This window comes from Empidonax traillii, unplaced genomic scaffold, assembly GCF_003031625.1.
Source record: "Empidonax traillii isolate 1590-97213 ecotype Southwest subspecies unplaced genomic scaffold, ASM303162v1 scaffold633:size372093, whole genome shotgun sequence".
Lineage (NCBI taxonomy): Eukaryota > Metazoa > Chordata > Aves > Passeriformes > Tyrannidae > Empidonax > Empidonax traillii.
The window spans coordinates 21,579-46,368 of record NW_020955826.1 but is presented as its reverse complement, the minus strand read 5'-3'; the positions used below and the strand labels follow the sequence as shown (position 1 = coordinate 46,368).

The 24,790-nt window shown below is 46.0% G+C and overlaps 1 protein-coding gene across 2 annotated transcripts in view; it reads left to right on the top strand.

Annotated features, from left to right (window-relative positions):
- The window catches only part of DVL1 (dishevelled segment polarity protein 1), a 63,817-nt gene that overhangs the window by 22,479 nt on the left and 16,548 nt on the right, over nt 1–24,790 (top strand). For both annotated transcript variants that reach the window (XM_027898983.1, XM_027898984.1), the window contains exons 2-5: nt 3,117–3,186; nt 14,479–14,600; nt 17,219–17,331; nt 21,521–21,659. In XM_027898983.1, the coding sequence (XP_027754784.1) occupies nt 3,117–3,186; nt 14,479–14,600; nt 17,219–17,331; nt 21,521–21,659 (444 nt within the window). The remainder of the gene's footprint in view (nt 1–3,116; nt 3,187–14,478; nt 14,601–17,218; nt 17,332–21,520; nt 21,660–24,790) is intronic.

Here is a 24,790-nt window from a genome sequence, read left to right as displayed (position 1 = left end):
TCTGTGGTCTTGGAGGACTGGGCCTGCAACTTGGAAGGGAAATTTTCTTGTTAAGCTCATTTTCCAAGAAAAATCCACCAGCTGGTGGTGGAGGTGCAGTCTTGTCACAGACATGCATGATGCAATCAAAATGCAAGTGTGAGCAACACTATCAAACCCAGTGCTTAATGGGCAATTACCTAAATGCTGATGAATCACAGTCATCAGGGCTTTGTGGGGCTACCTGTATACCCCAGTTAATGTGGCATCAGTGGATATTCTGAGGCAAACAGCTTGGCAGAAGGGTGAGAGGCGGGGTGAGCCTAAACCATCCTGGTTTTCCCAGCTCTTTGGAGGAAAACAAGGAGTCAGGGTACTGGGAGGGCGAGCAGGAGTGTAACCTGTCACAGAAACAGGTGAGAGGGTGAACAGGGCTGGGGTGGGTAAATCCACAAACACCTTTCTGTGCAGAGCAGGGTGGTAGGAAAGCCAGAGGATCCAGACACAATTCCAGGAAGCGAGAGGAAGGAGGGGCTGTTACCAGCAGTGATTGTTTCATTTAGTAATTAGTTGTTAAATCTCCTCTAAGTCAAATAAAGCAGAGGATGTGAGCTCCTGGAACTGCTCCCTCCTCCCCTTCCCCACGTATCCACACACCCTTCTCTGCAGATGCCCTCAGATGGGAGGTGTGGTAGTGGGGGGCTTGCTGGGGAGGTAGGGCAGGTGCTTGGGGGCTGTTCAAGAGTGTGGGGTCTTTTTCATGCTCTGTCTCTGATGTTCTGAGTGACCTTGGGTGAGCTGTTCCCCCCGTGGTCTTCTTTTACCTCCCTTTCACCTGGTAGGTGCATTGGGAGGAGGAACTGAAGGATCTCGTGTCTTGTGCATCGAGGTTTTTCCTGGAGCACAGGGAAAAAGAAAGTGCCTCAAGTCTGCAAATGGCAGAAAAAAATCTCTTCAATAGTTGGTGTGCTGGCAGAGTCTCCCCTCCCTCCCCTTTGCAAGGGAGAACCGTGTACAGGTGGAACACAGAAGGGCTGGTGACCCGGTGGAGCTGGAAGTGGCTGTTTTGTTGTGTCACCTTTGTTTTTGTTGTGTTTTGTTTTTTTTTTTTCACTCAGTGGTGCCTTTGTGAGTGGCTTTGTGGACAGACAGGTGTTTATTTGCTCTCTTCTCCCTGACCCAGGGTGGCTCCTCACCTCTGCTGGGTGGGAGGTTGTGTGTGCTGGGAGGGGGACCGCGTGTGTCCCAACCTCGCCAGCAATTACAGACACACACACAGGGGCTGCCAAGAGGCAGGATGTGACCTGGGAAGCAACTGTCTGCTTTTCTGAAGGGAAGCTTTCACTCTGGGAGAGCAGGGGATGTGTTTCTTGGTATCAGATGGTGTTTGGTCTTGTTAGCAGACAGTGAGCCTGTTAACAATCACACTGTTGGTGATGTGTCTCCATGGTTGATCACGTCCAGTGCCAATGGACTTCTTCACCTCACAGGAGCTCACTGGCAGATGAAATGCATCCCCTCTTCCTTGCCACGCTGCTTTGGGTTGGCTCTGGGTTGTGAACCCGTTGTTTAGGGCTTTACCCACCCTGATATTCAGGATATCAGTTCCTAATGGACCGTGTGTTCCAAAACCAGACAAAGGCCCTGCAGTCTCCCCCTGCCCTGGCTCCCAGGTTTTTATGGACAAACAGCATCTTCTTAAACACAAAGCTGCCCTCAGACTGAAGCATTTGCTGCAGCCACTCCTGCTCCTTTCTTGCCTCCTCTCCATTGCTTCTCTCCTTGCTGAGAATTGAAAGGAGCTGCCTCTTCACTACAAATAATGATTTGTAAAACAGTGATATTTGAAATTAGTGGCTGCTGCTGTCTTTGATGTTCTTGGCGCGGTTGATTGCTACCCAAAGCAAGCTGGGAATTACAGTCTGTCATTCTCTTGCCTCATAGCTCAAGGCTATATTTAGTAGTTCAAGTTGCAACAGATCTGGAAGTTGTTCCCTTCAGCTGCAGCAGAGGCTGGGGCTGTGATGGAGCTCGTTGCTTTGTCGGTGGCGAGTCCAGGAGCTCGTTTTCCATCTCGAGGACAACTGAACCAGTCAGTGCAGTATTGCAGGGAGCTCCTGCTGAGAAAGTCCCCCAAGCCTTTTCTGTCAGCGTGGTTTTAATGCTTGATTTTTGCCTAAATCTTGGAGCTTGGTGCAGAAAATCCTCCATGTGATTCCTGAGGTGCCATAAGTGTCATTTCCTTACTAGGTGGGGGGGGGGGGGGGGGGGGGGGGGGAGATGCTGCCATTTAAAACCTACAGCTGTCAAGATAAAATTATTGCAGTGTCTTTCTTTGCTGACTCAGCAATTGGGGCTCTGCTGAGTGAGTGTTCTCTGCAGGACTCCATGAAAATCAAAAGGTAATGTCTGAGTTTGAGTCCGTCGACTGGGGCTGGAGATCCCAGGCGAGTGTCGAAATCCTCTGTCTGCACACAGGCTTTGCAGCTCCAGAATTACAGGTCTGAGAGCTTTGCTGAATTGTCAGAGGTTTTTAAAGCCCTGGGTACCTTGTTGCTTTCAGTGGAGTTGACTCTTAATTGTCTCCTCAGAGCCCGAGTATAAATGACTTAAACCAATAAATGGAACCGCGTGATCTGATTCCTGCTGCCAAAAGGTGAAGGGAGGACTGATGCTTTAGGAGTTAAATGAATATTTTAGCATGTTTTTCTTTCCAGTAATAGGAAAGGGGTGAGGAACTGCCTAATATTGCACTGCCAGGCATTAACAAATGCAAATAAGTGTGGAGAGAAAAAAAGGTGTTCATTGCCTCTTAAAATATGTGCAAATGCAGGTATTAGTGGTGGAGTTATTTATTTGCAGTTTTCCAAAAGTAAGATGGAAAGAAACTGTCCATTTGCTCTGCTCTCTTCTCCTTCCTGACCAGTTTTCCCCCCCTCCCTCCATGTTTCAGTTGCTTTGTGGCTGTGGTGGTTTTTAATTTACACAGCAACAAGTAAGACAAAAACATAAATAAAGGAAAACGTGGTTCTGGATCCACACATTTTTATGGAGTTTGACTGGACTTCAGGTTGGCTTTTTGAGAAAACCACTTCTAATCTTATGTAATTTTTCCTGTTTTTTTTATTTTTTTCCAGGGTGGTAAAGGAGGAGATCTCAGATGACAATGCAAAGCTCCCTTGCTTCAATGGAAGAGTGGTGTCCTGGGTATGTTGGCTCATGTGTCTGTAAGAAATCTGTGTTGTTTGATGCAGTATGTACAGCAGCAGCAGAGTTGGTACCTGGATCCTGATTTTTAGAAGGGTCTCGAATCTCAAATTACATGAAAACAAAAGCTTAGTTTTTAATTCCAACTATAACATCCTGTAATCTATTTTAAAAATGAGAGTGAAGCCCACAAAGTCTGCAGGGCTGAAACATGATTTAAACATGAAAACAGTTTTAGTCCTGTCACTAAACAGCCAAAACAACTTATTCAAAACCAGCTGAATGTGATATTCTAGGGGGTTTGGGTTGTGTTGTTTAAATTTCATTGCGCTGGCATTGTGGTAGTGCCTGGAAGGTTTAAATGAGGTTTAAACATTGTGTTTGCATTCAGGAAAAAGACACAACAATTTATAGCCTTGGAAAAATAAACAGGGGCAGAGGAATTTGGGCTGTAAGTAATTTGCCCAGTTATGGAGGGAGTCAGTGATCCAGATGTTGCTGAGCCGTGCTGGGATCCCATCTCCCTTATTCCTTCTCTTGCCTGTTTTTAATGTGCTGATGTCTCCAGCATGCCATGATGTTTGCTTGTCAGCTAACTGGAGAGATTAATTACCATCTCCTAAGTGTTGCACAGCTTTTGGTTGCTTCCCATTCACAAGCAGGTGCCGAGCTGGGTGTGAACAAGCTGTGTGCTTGCTCCCTTCTCCACGTGCCTCCCTCTTTAAACTTGTTACTTTCTGCTTAATGGAGATGCCATAAAAGCCTGTTGTTCCCCGGGGTTGCTCTGTGAAATGCAGTAATTTCCACCTTCAGATGATGTTTGAGGCACAGATAAACCCCTGGATAAATTTGGTCAATTCATACCCATGTTTCTCCACGTGGAGACAGGAGGTTTAACCCTGCCAAGGTTTATTAAGTGGTTGTGCACCTTCAGGGAGAGAAGAGAGCACTGGTATTTTATATTTCAACACCAAATTTGGGACATAGTCCGTGATTTTAATGCCCTCTTTTAAGCTGACCTTACAGTCTTGGGTACAGGGACACAACAGAGGACAAGAAGAATTGCCCATTTCCCCAAAACTCAAGTTTGTCTCGAGCATGAAATGTATTTTTATTAAGAGCTTGGCTTCAACAAGTGATGCAAGAGAGGTCAGAAACATAATACCATGGTATGAGAACTCTGCTGAAGTAACTGGAGATGTGGGGCAGCCTTTCAGCACGGGATAAATGTTTGGATGTTTGTTTGCAGCCTTCCTATTTCTGGTAGGATGAAGGTACACAAGAAAGCAGTAGTAATAAAGTAGGTTTACAAGAGTTTTTTCCACCTGCACAGCTGGGGCTATTGGCATTCTCAGCTGGAATGAGCTGCTCTGTCTCCATCTATTTCTCCAGTCCTATGCTGATTTTAGGAGTTGAAGATCTTCCTCACACATTTACAGCCTGGACCCCTAAAATATTTTAGTATCTTAGACCGTAGTCTGAAGAATTTTAGATTTCAGTCGCTGAAGTTAGACAGGATAAGGGAATTTGCATAAAATCCTGCTGGGTAGCTTGAAGTTTCTCAGCCTGGCTTCTTGTAGACAGGATTACATGCCCTTTCAGTCTAAAATCAAATGCAGTATTGATTGCATGCTGGTTCCTGCAGCAGAGTGTGTGTGTGTGTGTGTGTGTGCTCTCCATTGTTGTGTGAGGGAAGTGCAACGGATCCTGTAAACATCAGTTTGACTGGGAGATTGTTCTTAGGCAAGGGATGCCTTGTGAATGGTGAGAGACAGCCCCTGCTGGGATCTGAGCAGCTGGAGATGCTCCTCATGGGATGATTGCTTTGCATTTTAGGGCGCTCGGGCTCTGGCAGCTGTGGAGTCCCAACAGCTTCTCAGGTGTGCCCAGAGTATTAAGCACTTGTTAGATTTTGGTATTCAGTTGAGGTCTGAAAAACTGGGAGAGCGTTCTCCCTTCGTTCTGTGCTCTTAAAAGTGCCCTGTTTCTCCCTGGGAAATGCATTCAGGAGGAAAAGCTGGGTTTTTTGTTTTTTTTTTTTGGTTTGTTTCTGTGGGACCTCCATACCTGTTGAGGTGCCCCAACCTTTTGCCTCAGCAGCAGCAGGTGACTAATAACCAGTGTGATGCAGATGGGGGAGTGTTTTAAAGTAGAATTATGCTGACCTAAAGCTGTGCTGCTGGGCAGTGCTCAGGGAAGGCAGTGAGCACCACAGGCATCTGCCCCGCTTGCCTCCACGAGAAAGGGGGATGATCCCCACGTGTTTTGCTCCGTGGAGGAGCAAATTGGTTGGCAAAGGAATAAAACCACTGGCACTAGGGAATCAAATTATATGTTTAAACCAACAAACAAACAGCAGTGATCTGTGAGGCCTGATGGTCCATCTGAAGGCAGCACAAAGTTCTTCCTTAATGAGGTGGTTGGCTGGTGTCCATCCTGGTGTGGGAACTGAGCCCACGGGGGAATGTTAACCCCTCCAGGCCTTGGCTGAACGTCCATCCTGGTGGCCACTGGTGTGGGATGTTCCCTTGGAGAGGGGCTGGATTTGGCTGAAGGGCTCAGCGCTGCTGAATCTGCTGCTTTGAGGACACGCCTGAGCCCTGGGTGCTGGTGGTGCTGTTTTTGTCCCTGCTCCAGGGATTACTGAGGGCTATAACGTGGGGCTCTGACAGTATGGGAATGGATGGGACAAAAAGGGACCTCATGTGTGATTAACGAGCCTCGGGTGAAATGGGCTGGGGGGATGGCACTTGTGTGGCCGTGGCCTGAGAGCAGCTGCAGTTGGAAAAGCAAATTAATAGTAGCTCTTATCAGGAGAGCGAATTAATCCTGAGCACCCCTTTCCTCCTCCTTCATAGCGTGCAGCACCTGCACTGTGTTTGCTCCTCCTTCCCTGTTCCTTCCCCTTTCCCCCGAGCTGCTGAACTGGTAAATATTAATTCAGACAACAGGCTGATGATACCTGGATTGTCTTCTGCGTCCCTGACCTGGGTGTCTTCTTCCCATTCCGTTGGTGTTTGTTTTTATCTGTGTGGTCTGGTTAAAACATTTATCTTTGCATTGTTGATTCAGTATACCAGTGATTCATTCTGACTCCTAGACACCATTTGGGCTCTTCTGGGCAGCAAAATGTGACTCAGGTTGTTCCAACAAGGGCCAACCAACGCTCCTGGAGTCGAAGCAAAACCAGTCCCCCAACACCAAACTACTCCACATCAATAAGGCATTAAACCTCTCTAACCTCTTCCCTATCCCAACCAAACCCCCAAGGGTATTTTATCTCTGCTTGAGAGCTGAATTCTTTTCCCAGCTCCTTAAATAAAATGAAACATGAAAAGATATGGCTTTTCTGTTCTCCAGCTGAAAAACAGGAGAATATGAAGATCAGAACAAGACCCTATCTATGTACACACACCCAAGTTCAATGTTATGTTTTAATTCTGAGGCTGTTACTATTTTCACTTCAGAGGAACGTTACAATCTCTGAAATTTTAAGAATTAACATTAAGAATTTTAAGAATTAATTTGATTCATCAGCACTGTTCCTGTTCCAGTGTAAGTTGCTGGCCAGCCCAGGAACTTTACCCACAAGGATCAGCCTGAGCCAGGCCTCTAACAGAGGAGGCTGCTACTGCAAGGATCTCAGAGCAAAATTTAGATGTGTGGCTTAAATTGATTATTTCAGAGAATTAACACTGTGGAGCCTTTTGTGTGTGCTGCAGCAACGTGGCTTTTGCAGACTCTGCTCTCAGCAGCAAATGACATAATGCATTATAAACCCATTTAATTCAGCTGAGGCAGACACACGGATTGGAGGCAGTAGGGAGAAGATACATTGCTTCAAATTTTAGGCTCTTTCCCCCCATCAGCCCGTTTCCAAATTTATGTGCTTATCCCCCTGGTTTGGCCCTGGTTTGGAGCTCTCAGAGATCACACAGGGCACTTTTTGCAGATGATGTTGACAAGGGCTTCTGTTCACTGGCTCAGCAATCAGCTGAAACATCTGTGTCTGACCTGCATTATGAATTGCAAATTACTTTTTCCACACTAACACCCATAAAATTGCAGGGCTTATCTGCCTCTATTTGCTGCTAATTACTGGAGGAGTTTTATGTAAATCTTGCTGTAAGTTAATTGTTCACAGTTTCGAATTCTTTAATATATTCACTGGAACTTACCAGATAATTGCATACAAATCTTTCAGGGATAGCAAAGTTGGTCTTTACCTTTTGGGGGAAAAAAAAAAAAAAAATAAATGTGTTTTGGGCAGGGCTGTTTCCTTCTCTGGTTTTCAATGTGCTGGGCCCGAGCTTTTCTTTGTCTCCAGCGCTATAAAATGTGTGTCAGCTGGTAGCAGACAGCTTGGGATTCTTTCACAAAACCATCTGTGATGATTGTGGCCCTCGCTGTAAATGACTGCAGTGTCCCTGCGTGTGCATTTCAGACCCACACAACGCATTTCGAATTGGAAAATTAAACGCACGCGACAGAGCTGAACTGTCTCTCCCCCCACAACTCCCCTCCTGACTGATCCAGGGGCTACTTTGAAGTTTTACAAGATGAGTGGCGTTTAGAAATTTTGAGATTTTCATCTTTTTTAATAACATTTGAATCCTTCTATTTGTCAGAGGCGGGAACTTTGATCTCGGTGTCATATGCAGGACTGATTTCCATAGGGGAAGATGTTCAAGGGGAGGATCTGCAAGTCTTTAGCTGTTGCTTACTTTTTGCTGCCCTGAGAACTCAGTGTACAGCTAAATTAGGATGGAATTAGAATCACTGCTGCTAATTAGCTGTTTAAACTTCCTCCCCATCCCTCCTGTGTCCTGCTTGTTTTTCTCCTGTGCATCTTAGATCTTGTTCTTTTGATTTCAGGGTGGGTTAGGTTTGTGTTTGTTGGTTTGTGGTTTTTTTTTTTTGGTGCATGTGTTTGTGTGGTTTTGTTTATTTAGTGTGTTTTTTGTTTGTTTGTTTTTCCTTTAAGCACTAAATAATTTGGGACAGAGGGGTACTACTTACTAGATCCCTTTTCACTGGTTGACCTTTAGGTTTTCAGCAATATAGAATCGAATGCCAGAATTCTACATTGACTTGTTTTTACTGTAAATGCAGCTTCTGCCAAAAATAGCTGATGGATTCCCTCTTCTGCTGCACACACAAAACACAGAATACAATTTTTCCCTGGGAATCGCTTATTCTGAGTTCTTTGGGACACGAATGAAATTCTGTTTTGTTTTTCTCAGGTCCTTACTGGGCAATTTGGGGAAAAATAAAAATAGCTTGCATGGAAGAGATACGATATTTTACCTTCGGGCTTTTTTTTGCGAGGGCTTAAAATATTTTACTGTTCTCTTTGCGTGGTCCAGGCAGTGGAAAGAACTGGCTTGTGGGTGCTGCCAGGTCGGAGCCAGGAGGGAGGGCTGTGCCAGCAGCTGGCTTGGCTGTTATCTGTGTTTTTTAGGAAGGATTTGCAACATCTGGGAACAATCCCTCGCCTGGCTGCTGGGAATGTGCAGCGTTTCCTATTGGCTGCCAGTGATGTCATAGCCTTCTGCGAGGCTTTCCCTGGTTTTTCTTCTCCATTATCTGGGTGCCAGCAGATAACACTTGTCCTGTTTGTACATAAGCTTTTGAGAGGCTGTATTTGCAATTACAATTAACCCTGTTGGGGGTAGAGCCACTTAACAGGGCGACACAGGAGATTCAGGACTGTTCAGTCGTCTTGAGCAAAGTGCACAGAAGGAAAACCCACACAAGCAGATTTCTGGTGATCTCTTATACGTCTAAAACGAGCTGATTTCAGTCCCTTCGCACATCACATAAACCCTCCTCCATCTGGAGCCTGATCTACCCAGCATAAGACAATTTCTTGTTACTCAAATAAACAGCCCTTTCCCGATGGGCTTTTCCAGGCCTTCCAGCAGCGTTGGAGTCCTGGTGCCTTTGACAGAATTCCTGCTGGAATACAGGGGCCTCATCAGCAAAGCCTTTTCTGCAATTGGTCCTATGGGAGCAGCCTTCGTGTGGATAATGGGCCGCGTCTCTGAAGCCTTGGCTGGGGACTCGAGATGCCTGTGACTGTATGGGAAGTAATTACTTTCGACTTGCAGATAAATGTGGCTGCCCTGAAGTTGCTGTCAGAAATACAAACGGCTCTTTTTGGGGTGTTTCTTTAGTTGCTGGTGCCGGTCCCTCACCTCTTGCTGAGCTGAGGGAGCTGCTGCTGCTCTCAGGGAGAATTTAAAGCTCTCAGTGGGAATTTAAATATTGTCGTTTTCCTGCTGGTAAATTAATAAATGTTTAGGCAGGTGGGGATATGAGAGCAGTGTTGCTCTTTCCCCTTCCCGGGCTGGTTCTGTTCTGGTGTCCCCATCCAGGGATGCTGCCCAGGTGATTCCTTGGGCTGGCTCAGCCCCTGGGGGGTGATGTTTGTTCAGATGTCTTCTGAGCTCTATGAAAGGCAGGCCTTGCCATAATTAGTTAGAAATCAGAATCAAACATGGTGTAGAGGAGAAAAGGGGAAATGGAGCTCCAGAGAGGTGAAACAATTGATCCAAAGAGTCGGTGAAGATCAGGAGCAATAGTGGTGTCTGGAAGTCTGGTGTTGACACAGGCAGTGAGCTGAGCACTTACTTCTGCAAACAAGTTCCAATAGAACTGGTTTTCAGCCTTGTTTCTTGCTGGAAATGCTGGAACCTTTTCCAGCACAGAAGGAAAGGGGAGGTTTTTTTCTCAGCATGAACGACCTGCAGGGTTTGTGGCTTGCACAGCTCGCTGGTGTCCGTCCTGCCACGGATTGGAAGTGGCTGTGTGGGAATCACTGGGGATATCAAAAGAACATAAATGTCTTTTCTAACATGCCAGGCTCGCTGTGCTTCCTCCACTTCCTGGGAAAGTCTTAGTGGGGAGTGCGATGGTGGGACCTCAGTTGCAAAAACAAACAGCGTTCAGGAGGATGGAATGAGCTGAATCAACAGTTGCAATTAGTTCCACACTTCTTTATTAACTTCCTCCGTGTGCCCCACACAGGAGACATCCCCGTTTCACATGGAAATGCAGTCCTTTGGGTGGAACCCAGCAGCTGTTTCCCAGCCCACAGGCATGCTCCTGAGCAGCACACAGTACCAGCACAGTGCAGGGAGAGAAAACCCATTAAAATGCTCCTGCCAGTCAAAACTGCAGGGGAGGCTTGATGGGTGAAATGTAATTATCAGGGCTGGCTCGTGGCCAGGGAGCTGCCTGTGGCACTGCCTTTCTCCTGCAAACACTGGGCAGTCTGTGTTGTGGCAGCCCAGGAGGGCATTACCTCTGCAATATTGGAGTGCTTCGTTCCTGCCCTGGCTCGTCAAAGGAAAGGACAGAATTTATCTTAATAATGATTTACAGCCTCTTTGGTGGGAGAATTGAGGGACTTCAGGTGGCCCAGCAAGGCAGGGAGCAGCAGTTCCACGCTGGAATTGCCAGGGCAAGGACGTGTCCGAGTGCCCAGCCCCCAGAATTCTTCCTCTTCTGCAGTCGCTGATGAATCCTCACCAAACTGAAGGCATTTGCCCTGAGAGAGGCAGGGCTGCTGCCCACCACAAAGCTCCAGCTGAGCCCAGGATTCCATGGAGTTACCTGTTCCACCACCTTTCTGATCCCTTGGACTTATGGGAAGAATAAACCAGGCAATGTAAGCAGAACAGTCTTGCTGCATGGGCCATCTTCTGCTGCAGATTTTCTTTTCTAGCACAACAAATGTTGTTCTGATGCTCTTTTGGGGTGTTTTGGTTTTTTTATTTATTTATTTAATTTGGTCTGCAGCCATCCATTTATATTCAGTGCTCTTGAACACAGGGATCTGTAAGTCAGGAAGGAAAGCTCTGATGAAGGGCAACTGCCCCACTTGTAGCCAGACACAGATGTGGACAGTCTGTGTCTTGTTTTAACAACTTAATTGCTTCAAGATCTCTTGCTTAAACCTCTGAACTCGGGTCCTCTTGCAGGAGCTCCCAGGTCCTGCTTACCATAAGAGTAAGATCACCTTAGGCAACCTGTTTAAACTGTTACACTCCTTCCCGGGTTTATTTATTTATTATCATTATTATTATTCCTCAGGGGCAAAATCTCACCCCAAAGGATGTGTCTGTGAATTCAAGTGTGCTTTGTGTGGAAGTGCCTGCAACCAGCAAGCACAGCCAGCACAACTTGGATCTTGTTTTGGGAAGGTGAACATGGGAATATCTGCACCGGCCACCCCATTATCGTGGCTGTTGTGCTTGTGATTTGCTGCTTGAAACGTGAAAGATGTTTATCTGGGATTAACAAGCTGCTCAGAAACAGGGGATGCTGCCAGTGTGTTTTCTTGAGTTCAGATGTATCTCGAGTTCACTCTGTCTGGTACTGGACTGATTCAAGTTCAAGGTGATTTAAGTCCTGAAGGCAGTTTAAAGATCAGTGTGGGGAATTTCTGCAGCCCTTTTCCCTTTGTAATGGTAATGGCAATGTCTGAAGGTGTTTGTGACTCTTAATCCCACTGCAGGTAAGAAGTGGGTACCCAGTGCCTCATCCTTCAGGAAATCACAGCCCAGGGGAAACATTCCCAAGGAGTTGCTTCGCTGGGGTGGATTTTGCCCCTGCTCAGCAGCGCTCCCAGGGTGACCCACAGCCTCCATCAGCTGGGTTTCCCTTGCCTGGGGTCCTGCATTGCCAGGGCTTCTTCCCCCAGGAGCAGAGAAAGTCTCAAGAGCAAATGCCCAGAAATATGGAAAGGATTTGTCTTGGAGTCAGGGCTTGTCATCAGCAGAAAGGCCCAAAGGAGGAACCTGTTATGCCCCCAAAACCTCATACCAACTACTTGTTTGCAGAGCTTGCTACAATCCAGAGTGTGGAGGGTGTAGATCTCCTTTACACCCAGTTTCATCTTTTTTTTTTTTTTTTTTTTTTTTTTTTTTTTTTTTTTTTTTTTCCCTCTTTCTTTTTTCCTCTTTTTATCCCCTGGTTTGATTTTTGTCAGTGAAAGCACCGGCAGGGAGATTCCTCAGGGGATGAGCCATGCTCAGAGCCATCCTTGCATCTCCATAATGCCAACACACTTTCTAAACATCTCCCTTTAACTCCCCCACCTGAAAGAAAGAAGCCTTAATTATCAAGTTATTAGGAAAAGCTTGTGTTGTTTTTCCCTTCAGTGTTTCCTCTGTTGCTCTTGCTTTGGTGATAAGAGTTTGAATAATGCAGCTGACTCCATGTGGTGCTGGAGAACTGTTTTGTCTCCAGGCAGTTCCTTTTTGACAGCCTGTGTGTGTTTCCCTTCTCATATTTATGGTTTATGCTCTTAGGAATAATGCACTGCATCTGGAATGCCAGTCCCCTCCTATCCTGGTCCTTCTCCATCCCTTTCTTTAAGAGCCAGCATCCATCTGATCATTAGATTAGAATTAGTCCTCAATAAATTAACCACTTATTGTTGGAGCCTCTTATACTCCAGTTCTTGCACAGCTAAAAATAAAGGGAAGAGCTGAGGCCCTGTTGCCTCTCAGTGAAAGGTATTAAATATATCATTAATTGAGCACTTAATTAATTAAAGACCTTATAATTGTATTGTTTAAGGAGACTTGGCCAAGTGATTTGGGGGCTCAGGGGACTGGTGACAGGATATAACCCTGGTCACCTCCAGGCCTGTAGTTCAAGTCTGATTTATGTGAATCGTGGCCAGAAAGTGGTCAATGGGCTGTGGAAATGCACCTTTTGCATAGGAAATGCAAAATTCTCCCAGTTCAAGGGGAGAATGTTCTTTGTGAAGTCACCTAAAATGAGAACTCGGCCCTTCAGCTCGTGGAATTCTCTTTTCATTGTACTTGGGTTGGTCATCTGCCTTCCTGCTTGAACAGCAGACAACTGGGATCTCTTTCTCCCCCTTTTTTAGGCTTTTAAATAAAATATAACCACTTAATCCAGCAGGTGAAGCCGAATTAGAACTGGGACTGCTAATTGGGAATCACCATGTTCTGTTTGCAGAGTTAAATTAAAAGGAGTCTTGGATCAGAGCATGTTTGTTTTTCTGCAGTGGATGGTTCTTCCCCCCTGGGGTTCAGGTTGCATTTAGGCAGGTTGATTGCTTTCATCTCGCTTGTGCAATACTGGTGGTATCCTGCCTTTCTAGGTTAGAAAATTGAGGCAAGACCGCTGATTTCGGGATAAAATATTCCCTGAGTCATTGGCAGAGGGGGGACCTGCTCCCTTTGGTTCCTGACTGCGCATTTCAGCTCTTTTCCAGCACTAGTAAGATTTGAAAACAAAAGTAATGTGGAAAACCAGTTTCCACTGGGTGCACAAAAGGATTCTTGAACACAAAGCATCTCTGCCTTTTTAAAATACTGTTTCTTTTTTAAACACAGAAAAGTAGGTCCTAGCCAGTAGATAAGTGGGTAGAATCAGATCTTAGTCAAATCTAAGACCCTCTGTCAATCAGTGTATTAAAATGAGCTACAAACCAGGAGGGTGGGGAGAGGAAGAGACTCAAATTCTTCTTTCTCTTGTCTATCTGCTATGAAAGATGTCACACAGGGAGTGCTGAGTGGAGATGGATGCCCTGGATTTATTGGGAACAAGCCTGAGTGTAGTGAACCCCTCGTGTGCCATGGCCGTGCCTGTGATCCATTATCCACGAGCATCCCTGTTAATGATTGAGGATGTTGATGGCATCAGTTGTGCCGTGCAGAATTTACATCCTGCCTCGTGACAGGACTGGAATATATAATAATTCCCAAGCTCACCAGGCTGACATGTGTAGACATGTGGTGTTTGGAATGAGGAGATGGATTGTTGCAGCGTGTCTTCAAATTCCCAATTTCCATGTGGATTCTGTGTGTGTGTGTGTGTGTTGGGTGATCTGCAGCCTTCCCTTCCAGCCCCTCCAGCTTCCAGGAATGCCAGTGCCAGTGTCAGAGGAGTTTTGAAGGTGACAGCTCCCCATTTTGTCCAGGTTTTCAGGTCCTCAGGAATTACAGAACGGTGCTCACTGCACATCCTGGTTTTATGGCACGGCTGGAAAAAGCCTTTTCCTACCTGCAGCTCTGCCTTAAGGGAACACTGAGAGATAAAACAAGCGCAAGAGATGAGCAGAATGAACATCAGGAATCTGGTCCTCCCCTAAAGTGTAAATGGCTGTTGAGGTTGGGTGGATTTGGGTTTTAATTCAGGCAACTTGAAGATTTGGGATCGGGCCAGACCAGGCTGTGAATTTTCTCTCTATGTCAGAGTGGAGAAATGTGGGTAATTCTCTTTTTTTTTTTTTTTTTCCCCTCTTGACAGCTGGTCCTGGCTGAAAGTTCTCACTCTGACACGGGTTCCCAGTGCACTGAGAGCCACACAGACCTTCCACCACCCCTCGAGAGGACAGGAGGCATCGGAGACTCCCGCCCTCCATCCTTCCAGTAAGGGCGAATTGCCTCATTTATTTATTAAATTGCAATTCCTGCCTGTTTGTTTCTCCTGCTGCTGCAGTTGTTGTTGCTGTAAAAAATAACAAATTGAGGAATTGAAAGGGAAATGGAAATAAATATCCAGAATACCTCATTTTCAAAGCCATTGTGGAAGAGTTAAGCAGCGAGGGAGCCCAAAGCGCTTTCTGTGGCGGATGGATGACAACTTATTAGGGTGTTGTGTGTAATTATGGAGTGTGCAGAGCCAGCAGAACGCTGCTATCAGGGGGAAAAAATTTCCATGAGGAATAATGCCTCCTCCATGGTCCATCCAGAGGCTGCCAGAGCTCTGTGTGTGGCCAGACTGGGAATCATCTGGTTTAATGGGAGCTTTGTTATTTCCTGTTCCCTGTGCCCAGCCAATGGGTATCCTGAAAATACCTTCATTTTCAGGGAGGGCCCTGGAATTTAGGCAGGATTTAAAGCTGGTTCTAACCATGAAATCTCAGCCTGTGTTTGGAGAAGGAAACGTGGCCTTGATTTGCCTGGTTGTTTCCACTGATACCTGGGGTCACTATTGCCTGGGAGAGCCCTTAGTGTTGTGTGTGAGTGTTTTTACAGATAAAAGCCTTCTAGAGGGGACGAGAAATCCTGGGAAATACCTGACAGCGTGTCTTGCAAGGGCTGTGCTGCCCTCCTGTGTTCGTGAGTTGCCTGGGAGAGGCCTCTGCCAGTGCATGTGACCAGAAAACAGAACCAGTTCTTTGTCTTTCTGACCCAAACCTGCATGGAATAGCTCTGAGATCAACCTTTATTTAAAAAAAACAAAACAAAACAAAACAAACAAAACCACCCTGGAAGTCAGACACTCTCTCCCCGCCCCTTTTTTTTTCTTTCTTGTTTCCTTTCTTAAACTGCATTAGAGAATCTGGCTTGTGGGGAGATCTTATGGGCTAAAACTTGTTCTGCCTTAAATGCCTTTTTAGGTTCTTCTCTTCACAGTTGAACATCTCAACGTCTTACAGTGGTTTTTGCTGTTGTGTTTTATGAAATAATGGCCTAAGTTTATGTCCATAACTTGGGGCAGAGTATCTCAGTTATTCTGCATGAGGCCTTAAATTCTGTTTCACTGTTAGAATTTAATTTTAAAACACACCCACTCCAGGTTTAAAGATTCCAAGTGACAAAGAGTCCTCTTGGGTTTGAAATTGTTTGTTTCTCTTGGATAAACTTAAGTTGAGCTGCTCAAGTCTTTTAATTGTAAAGCCTGGCTACCAGAACCTGAATCCTGACTGTTGTCCTCCAGAAATTTTGGGAAATGATGTTTCTTGGGATTTTGCTGTGGTGATTCTGCACTGAGTGCGGTTTACCTCCTTGATTCCTAAATCCCTGAGCTATTTGAGCTGCCTGAGATGTGTCATCTCCTGCCTTCCTCCTTCACTGTTGATTGGGGCCTTATTTATGGAAGAAGCCCCAGCTGTGAGTTCCTTTTGCACCCTTTGTTAGGGAATAAACCACCTTTTGTGGGCGGGTTTAGCCCAGGAGGCGATTCGGGAGTGGGAATTACGAGTGGAGTCAGCAGATGGTGCTGCTGGGATGTCCAAGAGCCTCGCAAGGGTGACCTGAGGGATCTGCCACCCCCTCTCCCCCCTTTTCAGCCCGACCAAAAGTGTGAACATAACGTGTGACAAGCACTGAAGCAAAGCCTGGCATTTTGGCAGGGCTTCAGATGTGCAGGCAAAGGTTTTCTCCAATGACAACCTCGATTTCCTAACTTCTTGTGGTGGGCATGCCAGCACATTTATTTCCTTCTTGCCCAGAAAGCGTGTGGGTGTGCAGGAGGCACAAAGGCCTCTTAAATATAACATTCCACAGTCGTGCTTACACACCACCAGTTCTGGGTCCAGGGGCCGGCTGGTTGGATTGCTGGGAGCTGAATTCCCTGTGTAAAACGCTCAGGGCGGTTTTCTCCATCCTCAGGGAATTTTAGGAGTGATACATTAGTGACTCCCATGCTTTGGAATTCCCAGAGAAGCTGTGGCTGCCCCATCCCTGGAAGTGTCCAAGGCCAGGTTGGGCAGGGCTTGGAGCAACCTGGGCTAGTGGAAGGTCTCCCAGCCCATGGCAGGGGGTTGGAATGGGATGAGCTTTTTAGCACAGAGCATTCTGTGCTTCTACACAGTTATTTTCAGCTCTGCTGTGACTTGCAGGACTTCAACCTTCGAGGTCAGTGCTCTCTGTTAAAAGTGGCCAGTGAGCTGTAGTAGCTTCTGCCCTTTGGCTGGGAGCTCTCTCTCCTGTGGAAATGTCAGGCAGGAGTCTTGGGGCAGCTTCTCCCACGTCATGGAGATGAGCAGATGCTCGTGCAGACAGCGCTGCGTGTCCCAGGGCGTTTGAAAAATAACCCTTCCTCTGTTGGAATAACATTTGCACTGTTTGAAAGCAGCACGGTGTGTCCCAGGGGGCATGGATGTAGAACTGTTGTTTTCACCCCCCAGGGTGGTTTTGGGGTGGGCAGAGCCAGGCTGGGTGGTGCAGAACGGTTTTCTGGCTTCCAAACCAGCTGTTTTTGCTGAAACAGAAGAATAAAGGGATGACTTTGGTGTTTGTTCCTCTCTGTTCTGTGACAGCCCCAACGCTGCCAGCAGCAGGGATGGCCTGGACAATGACACAGGGACAGAGTCAGTCATCAGCCACCGGCGGGACAGGCACCGGCGGAGGAACAGGGAAGGGCACGAGGATGGTGAGTCCTGGCTCTATTCCACCCCCCTCCCTTCCTTTTTTTTGATTCAGAAAGAACAATTTTCCTGACAGTCTTTCAGAGCAGCAGTTGCTTTTGCCTTGAATGCTGCCCAGGAGACTTGTGTCTGCGTTCCTGTGTGCTCTCAGGGACCGTGATTATTTTAATGGAATAATTTGATAATTGCTCTGAAACTCTTTGAAGCTCAGCGTTTTCTGAGAGGTCTGGACAACCTACAGTAAAGTGGCAGAGAGATTATTTTTTACAACATTCAGAGCTTTCTGTAGCATTAGGAGATGAGTGGCTTGGAGAGGACTAACTGTTGGTTTCTCAAGGCTCAGATCAGCCGTGGTGTTTTATGCTGATGTAACATTGGTCCTGGAGATCTTTTTTTAAATATCTAAATACACCCAAAGTACACAAATAAACTGCAGAACTCCATCTCTTGCCTCTAGTCTGTACATCAAAGTAAGCTTGGTTTTTTTCATTCGTTGCCAGACAAGAATTTCCAGGCTTAATTAAGAATTAATAGGTGCCACCCATTGAGTTTAAAATGGTCCAGAATCTGGAATACTTGAACCTTCTTCTACCTGAAGCAGGTGACTTTGGTTAACATGCACAAAACAGTGGTAACTGCTGTATCTTCAAAATATCTTGTTTAATTTCCATCGTGTTTCTGTGGTCATAACAATATTTTATTTGACACTAATGACATACAATACATACAATAACACACCAGTGTGTTGTTTTCAGTGGAAAGCATCCCTAAAGTGCACAGTTGAGCACTGTGTCCTGAGTGGCCACTTGAAAATACTAAAAGAAGGGAAATACCCCAATTCTGGAGAGGATTTTAAGGCCTTTACATAACAGGGATTGTTCTTTTCTTGAGTCTTCGTGGAGCGCAGCTGGATGTAAAATGGGGGAACAGCCCTGGGGAAAGGGGGACAAGGATGGGGAAAGGGCAGCAGCAGGGTGTGACAGCTGGATCACAGCTCTTCCAGGGGCAGCTCATTACGAAACAGTGGTAATTCCTCCTTTCCCTGCAGAAAGAAGGGAATGCAGTGAGTGTGTTTGATCTGGTCCTGCAGGGACTCGTTTGAATAATACCAAAATTACAGCTCTGGTAGTTTTGGAGGGGCAGGACGAGGGATCTCCTTGGAGCCCTGCATTACTCAGAGGTTTGTTCCAGAGGTGTTATTGCAGAGACACGGAGAGGGCCCTGCCCAATAACCTGACCACAGAGTGTTTGTAACTGTTGGGGGAAGTGTGGATGTTCGAGCTCACTGTTGGTGTGAAGTGAAGGACAGAAGAATTACCTGCCCTGGCAGTGAGGATTTCCCTGGATACTCTGCAAAGGGAGAGGAGCACTTGTTCCTCAGGAAAACATGAGCAGTGTGTTACAGCCTCCACTTCAGCCAGGTGGAGTGAGAGAAGGTGCTGATGAGCTGTTTTGGAGCTGTGGAGGTGTAGACACATCGAGGCTGAGTCCACTGATCCCAGAACACCATGGAACTGAGAGGCTCAGCAGAACTGAGCATCGTGTTCTGACCTGGGAAAACCTTAGGGCTGGGAAGAGAAGGGAAGCAAAATGAAGCTTCTCTGTCCTACTTTCCGTTGTAATTTGCAAAAATTATTTCCTAATTTTATTGAAAAGCTCTGCCAGCTCTCAGTCTGACAGTCTGGGCTTGACCTGCAGCTGGGCTCTTGCAGAGGCTTTCGGGTTTGCTTTGGAGCCTGGGTGATGGGAAGTTAACCAGGTGGTAATTAAAAGTGTGGTATCATGGGTGGGTTATTCACCAAACCAGCCTGTATGTTTTCCTTCGTTGTTGCAGGATTACTCATCTCAGAAAAGCTATTTCTGCTGAATTGCTGCTGGGCAGTTACAGACACACACACAGAGAGAGAGAGAGGCCATGATAAATATTGATGGCCCTGGAAGATGTGGACACACCTGGTGATCTGACAACCTTTTCACACCTCTTCCCATGGAAAATGCAAAAGGATTTTGCAGCAGGAAGGGCTGTGATTTGCTAGACCAGGGATCCACTCAGATAACAACCCAGGCTTGGGGCATTTGTAAGCTCTTCCACCCATTTCCCTTAAATGATGCTCCTCTTTTTAAGTGCAGAGGCAATGAATGCTTGTGTCTTCTCCTGTGCTTGTATATTCTCTGATTTCCAAGTGATGCCCACAACGAGGTGGCTCGAGGAACACAATAAACCTCTTCTGTTCATCCGTGTGCTTTGTGACACTGCAGATACGAACTGAGGAAATCTTTCAGGAAAGCTGATCTGGAAAAGAAACCAGGGCTCTGCTTCATCTCTTCAAGCAACAAAAAAGGTTGCTTTGGAAAGTTGACAAAGTCCTATTAAGTGAGAGTAGAGTGAGGATCTTAATTAGAGACGTGGGAGGTCTGCCTGGCACATGTTCTGGGGACCCCTCGCTGGGGAGAACAAAGCTCCGGTGTCAGTCTGCTCAGGACGAGTGGGAAAGGGGCCTGGGGAAGCTCTAATTAGGGAGGTAATTAAGGGACAAGTTTCCTTTGGCGTTGAGGGATGTTTTAGAGCTCCTGCTCGGTCCCTGACAAGTCTGCAGATGTCAAGTGTCGACGCTGGTGTTTCAACACCCGGCTCGCCGTGGGGTGAACTGAACTGTTGTGCAGCCGGGCTGAAAAATGCCACATAATGGCCTGTGCCTTGAGAAGCTCTTCATGTGGGCAGGCTTGTAGAGCCCCAAATGTTTGGGAAGAGGAGCTGTTGCAGAGTGTTTCCACTCACTGCTGCAATATATGGATTTTTTTACCACGGGGGGTGCCGAGGAGTCTGAAGAAGGGCTGGAACTGGAAAACTGTTGCAGTGAGAACTTGAAACCTGTCTTTGGTGGAGTGATTAGAGGCTGTTTGAGGGTTCCAAAGAACTTCAAGCAGGAGGCAAAGCAGGATGCAGGGGTAGAGCTTGGCCATGGGTACAAGCATAAAGCAGGAGTGGACAATCTCATCGTTCTCCCCTACCTGCATAGCAGGGACAGAGCCCTGCACCCAGAGGAGTTATGAATCCTTATTGAGAAACTGAGAACATATTTCTGTTAATAACTAGTAAAGACTTCCTGCGCTGGAGGGGATTGGAAGGGCAGTTGTTTTTCCTCTTAACTGGGAGCTTGGATGTGCCTTCTCCCTGAGACACCCTTGTTCTCTGCAGTATCACAGAACCCTCTTTACACCTTCCTCGAGCAGATGCTGCTCTTCCCTTTCTGCTTTCGAGGCTGCTTTGATTTGGTCTTTGATGTGCTTCTGTCCCTCAGGCAGGGCCTACTCTGCTGTTGATAAAAGTCAAGGAGGACATATTTTACCCTCCCAGGCTATGCTTTATTGTCATCTCTGTGAGACACTCAAAGGCTTTTGTCAGATGGGCCCAGTGAACTCTTGTCATTCCTCCAAGGAAGAGACAGGGGCAGGGGGTCAGCAGGGCAGAAAGTCCCTGGTCATTAGTGGGACAGGCATTGAACCAGAGCAGGGAAGGATTCTGGTTGGGACTTACTTAAAACTTGGAGGTAGGTGAGAGTATTTTGTGAATAAACTCCTTACAATCATGGTTTGTGAAAGTGCTCACCCAGTTATGTTTCCCGACCTCCCAGCCCCCAAACTGTGCTGGCTAAAATTAGAAGATCTGGGAAAAGGGAATTTTGTTTGGGTGGAGAAATAAGGAAAAACTTTTTATTTGTTTGAATGCACAACTTAATGACACGGGAAACCCTTCTCATGAGTTCAAGGCTGCCTGGTGCTGTTTGGGGTGCACAAAACAGAGCTAAAATTCAAGTTTAGGTGGCTGATAAAATAATTTTTAGCTACTGGAGCAGTGCACAGGAGCTTTTCTGTAACAGAATATCTAATTCAAACAGGAAATGTGAAGTTGAACCCTTACCACTGACATCAACTTCTCGTGGCCTTTCTTATTGATGTCTGATACCTTTACAGTAGTTGTTCATGCCTCCTCCTTCTGCCTCAATCCATTTGTGACTTGTCCACGAACTGAGCCACAGACAGATGGAAAAGGGAGGGAAAAGGCGGGCAGGACAGTAGATTTTCCAGATGTGGAACGGGATCAGGATGGTTTTGGCATGAGGATCCTCTGCAGCTGCTCGCAGTGCCACTGCTTCCCTGCCTGATAACCCCCCCTGTGTGATTTTTTGGCAGCCCCTCGGATCAATGGGCACCCAAAGCTGGACAGGCACCGTGAGCACCCCCCTGGCTACGACAGCTCCTCCACCATGATGAGCAGCGAGCTGGAGTCCAGCAGCTTCATCGACTCCGAGGACGACGACAACACGAGCAGGTGGGGCACTGCCACCGTCATGGAGCTCTTTGCATCTCTCTCCAGGCTCTCCACTGTGGTTCAGGGCTTGATTTACATCTTCTCCTTCCCCCTTTTCGTGCTTTTTTTGCCCTGGTAGGTGTGATTTGGGCACTGGATGTGGCACTCAGTGCCCTGGTCTGGCAGACAAGGTGATGTTGGGTGAGAGGTTGGACTTGGTGATCTCAGAGGTCTTTTCCAACCTTGTTGACTCATCAGTAACATCCTGTTGTGTAGAATCTCTGCTCTAAGAGCCCAGCTCACTTACAGGGTCACTCTCCAACACTGCTCCAATAAAGAGGAAAATTCTGCTCCTGCCCTTTCCTTTCAACAGCAAGAATGGTCACATTTGAAGATCAAAGCAATGTGCAACTGCCTACCTATTTATAAAGGTGTGAATATTATAATAAAATACCTTCAGCTTAGGTTTCTAATAATTGTGCACTTCACTAGAGCTGAATTATAAAGGAATTCCTGGGTAATTGCATAGTCTGAGACCTGAGAGCAGCGCAGGAATTCATCAAAGTTAATGCTATTGCAAAGGCAGGCTGAGTTGCTATATATTTATGGCTTCTTCATTATTTCTGTCTTTCTGTGAGTTATTCCTCACTTCTTGAAAAATACCTCTCCATTTGGAGAGATCCTTGTAAATCTCTGAAGACATTTCCATAAAATGTTTATAAAACATTGTTCCATAAAAGGTTTATAAGCCAATACATTTCTTGGATTTAAAATACTTAATTTTTAAGGGTGTAAAATGAATCAAAACAAATATTCTGGCAGCATTCTTTAAACAATGTCTCTGGAGCTGCTGTGAGCTCTGAAAGCCCATTACAGATTTCTGTGAATTGTCAGAGAGCAAGACTGTAGATCTTTGGTGGTTCACAGAGGTCTGCAGCCTAAAACAAATAAGGTGCAATGGGATATTCTTAAATTCTAGGCAGAATGCAAACAGCAAGAGCAGCTCCTGGAGATGCTGAAGCACTTGCTGTGTTTACAAACACGATCAGCTTGTTGGACTCAGTGGAGCTGTTTGGTCTTGCAGTTGGTCAGGGCTGAAAGAGCTGCTGAAGGGCAGCAGTTCCTCCAAATTCTGCTTAAAGGCCATGTGCTGAAGGGGTAACTAAATGAACATTGAAGATTTAGTCCTGAATTAGTTTCAAGAACTTATTTTGCAGTTGCACTGAAGTAGAAGGTGTCCCTGCCCATGGAAGGGGGGGTTGGAATGAGATGATCTTTAAGGTCCTTTCCAAGCCAAACCATTCCAGCATTCTCTGGTGAAGTTCCCAACACCTGAAGATACAAAAAAAAAAAAATTACTTTGTGCTTCACCTGGATGTTCATGTGCATAAAGGCTTGGCAAGATCAGCAGTTAACCTGAATGCACTCTCAGCCTCCCTAAAGCCTTTAGGGCTTCTAACCCTCCTTCCCTCCCTCAAAACGAAACCCACAAAAACAACAACAACAGCAACAAACCCTGCAGCTGATTTGGGCTTTCTGGTAAATAAATTAACCATTTCCATGGCAGCAAGCAATGCAGTGGGGCAGGATTAGCACTGGAGCACTTCAGAGCAGACCCAGCTAAACCTTTTGTGTGTTCACAAAGTCAAACTTCCTGCGTCTGCCCCGAGAATAAAGAGATTCTTCGAAGCTGCAGCTCAGCCTTTCCCTCTCGAGGCTGGGGCAGGAGCTCTTGGCACAGGGAGCAGCTGCCAGGCCAGCTAGTCAGGAAGAACCACTCCATGGAATGCTCCAAGGTATGCTGTTGTGTTCCAGGGATGGTGTTCTCAGGCAGATGAGAGATTGCGCTGGCAGGGAGAAGTTTTTTCTTCCGAGGCGAGCGCAGGCAAAGAGCACCTCGAGAATGCTCCAGAGCTGCTGGAGGCAGCCCGGGCAGGAAGGGGGTAAGTTTGGGGAATAACAGCTCAGGGAATCACTCTGCTGTCACAGCCTGCTTTGTGGAGGACATTGTGCAGGGAGGAGGCCACTGGGAGAAGAAATCAGATGTGAAGGATGCTTCTGTCTTGGAAGAGGTTGCAGGTTGAGGATGGTTTTCTAACTCTCTGCATGTTTGACCCTGGTTTATTTTTATTTTGAACTTGGAGCGGTGCAGCAGAGCTGGGCAATTCCCAGTCCAAGGAGAATCTGTTGCATTCAGTTAGAAAGAAAGAGTAATGTCTTGTTTTGGTGAATTGACTTGTTCACAGGTATTACAGGGCAGCACAGAATGGCAGTGTGAGCACAGTAATTCATTTGCTTTCTTTTCAAAGGATGATATGATTGAATGCTTTGCAGGTAGGAGTTTGAACACAGGTTGCTGTAGGGTGCTCAGGGTGAACTTTGCAGTGAAAGTCTTATTTTTGTTAAGCAAACAAAGATCTGGGAGAGGTGACATCTATAGGATTATTGTCAGCTATGTGCAACTGGTATTCTCAGTTCAGTGTAATTCACTGCAGAAAATTGGTGATGTTTATTTCTCATTTGAGAAATTAGCATTAGGTTTTTTTAAACTGGATGGATAAGCTGTCTCTAACAAATGTTACCTTTTCCCTCTTCCTTTGGAGGATATAGATTGGTCAAATTATTATTATTATTATTATTATTATTATTATTATTATTATTATTATTATTATTATTATTATTATTATTTTAAAAAATGTCTTCTGTGGGATTTATTAGCCTTTGTGTTAGAAGTGCAGTCAGGGTTTTTTGGGCAGTAGCCAGTGCAGGAAATAATTTCTGAAGATACTTCAGAGAGCAAAATATTTCCCCTCCTTAGAATAGGTTTGAGCTGTTATTCTGCATCCAGATACTCCTAAAATATGAAGGATTCAGCAAGGATGCATCAAGGCTATGGATTTTATAGAAATTACAAGAGGAGATGGTGAAATGCGCCATGGCTACATGAAAATCATCATCTGGTAACAGAAGTTCAGAGAGTTGCCAAAACCCTCTGATTTTGCTGGTTTAATTAAAAAAAATCCCCTTCTTAAAGAGCAGGTTCACTGAGAGCAACACACCTTTCCTTTACTCAGATTCTTCTGAATTCTTGTGTGCTGGAAGGTTTTGGCTGAATCCTACTGATGAGATATTCTGGGAGAGAAGAGGAGGAA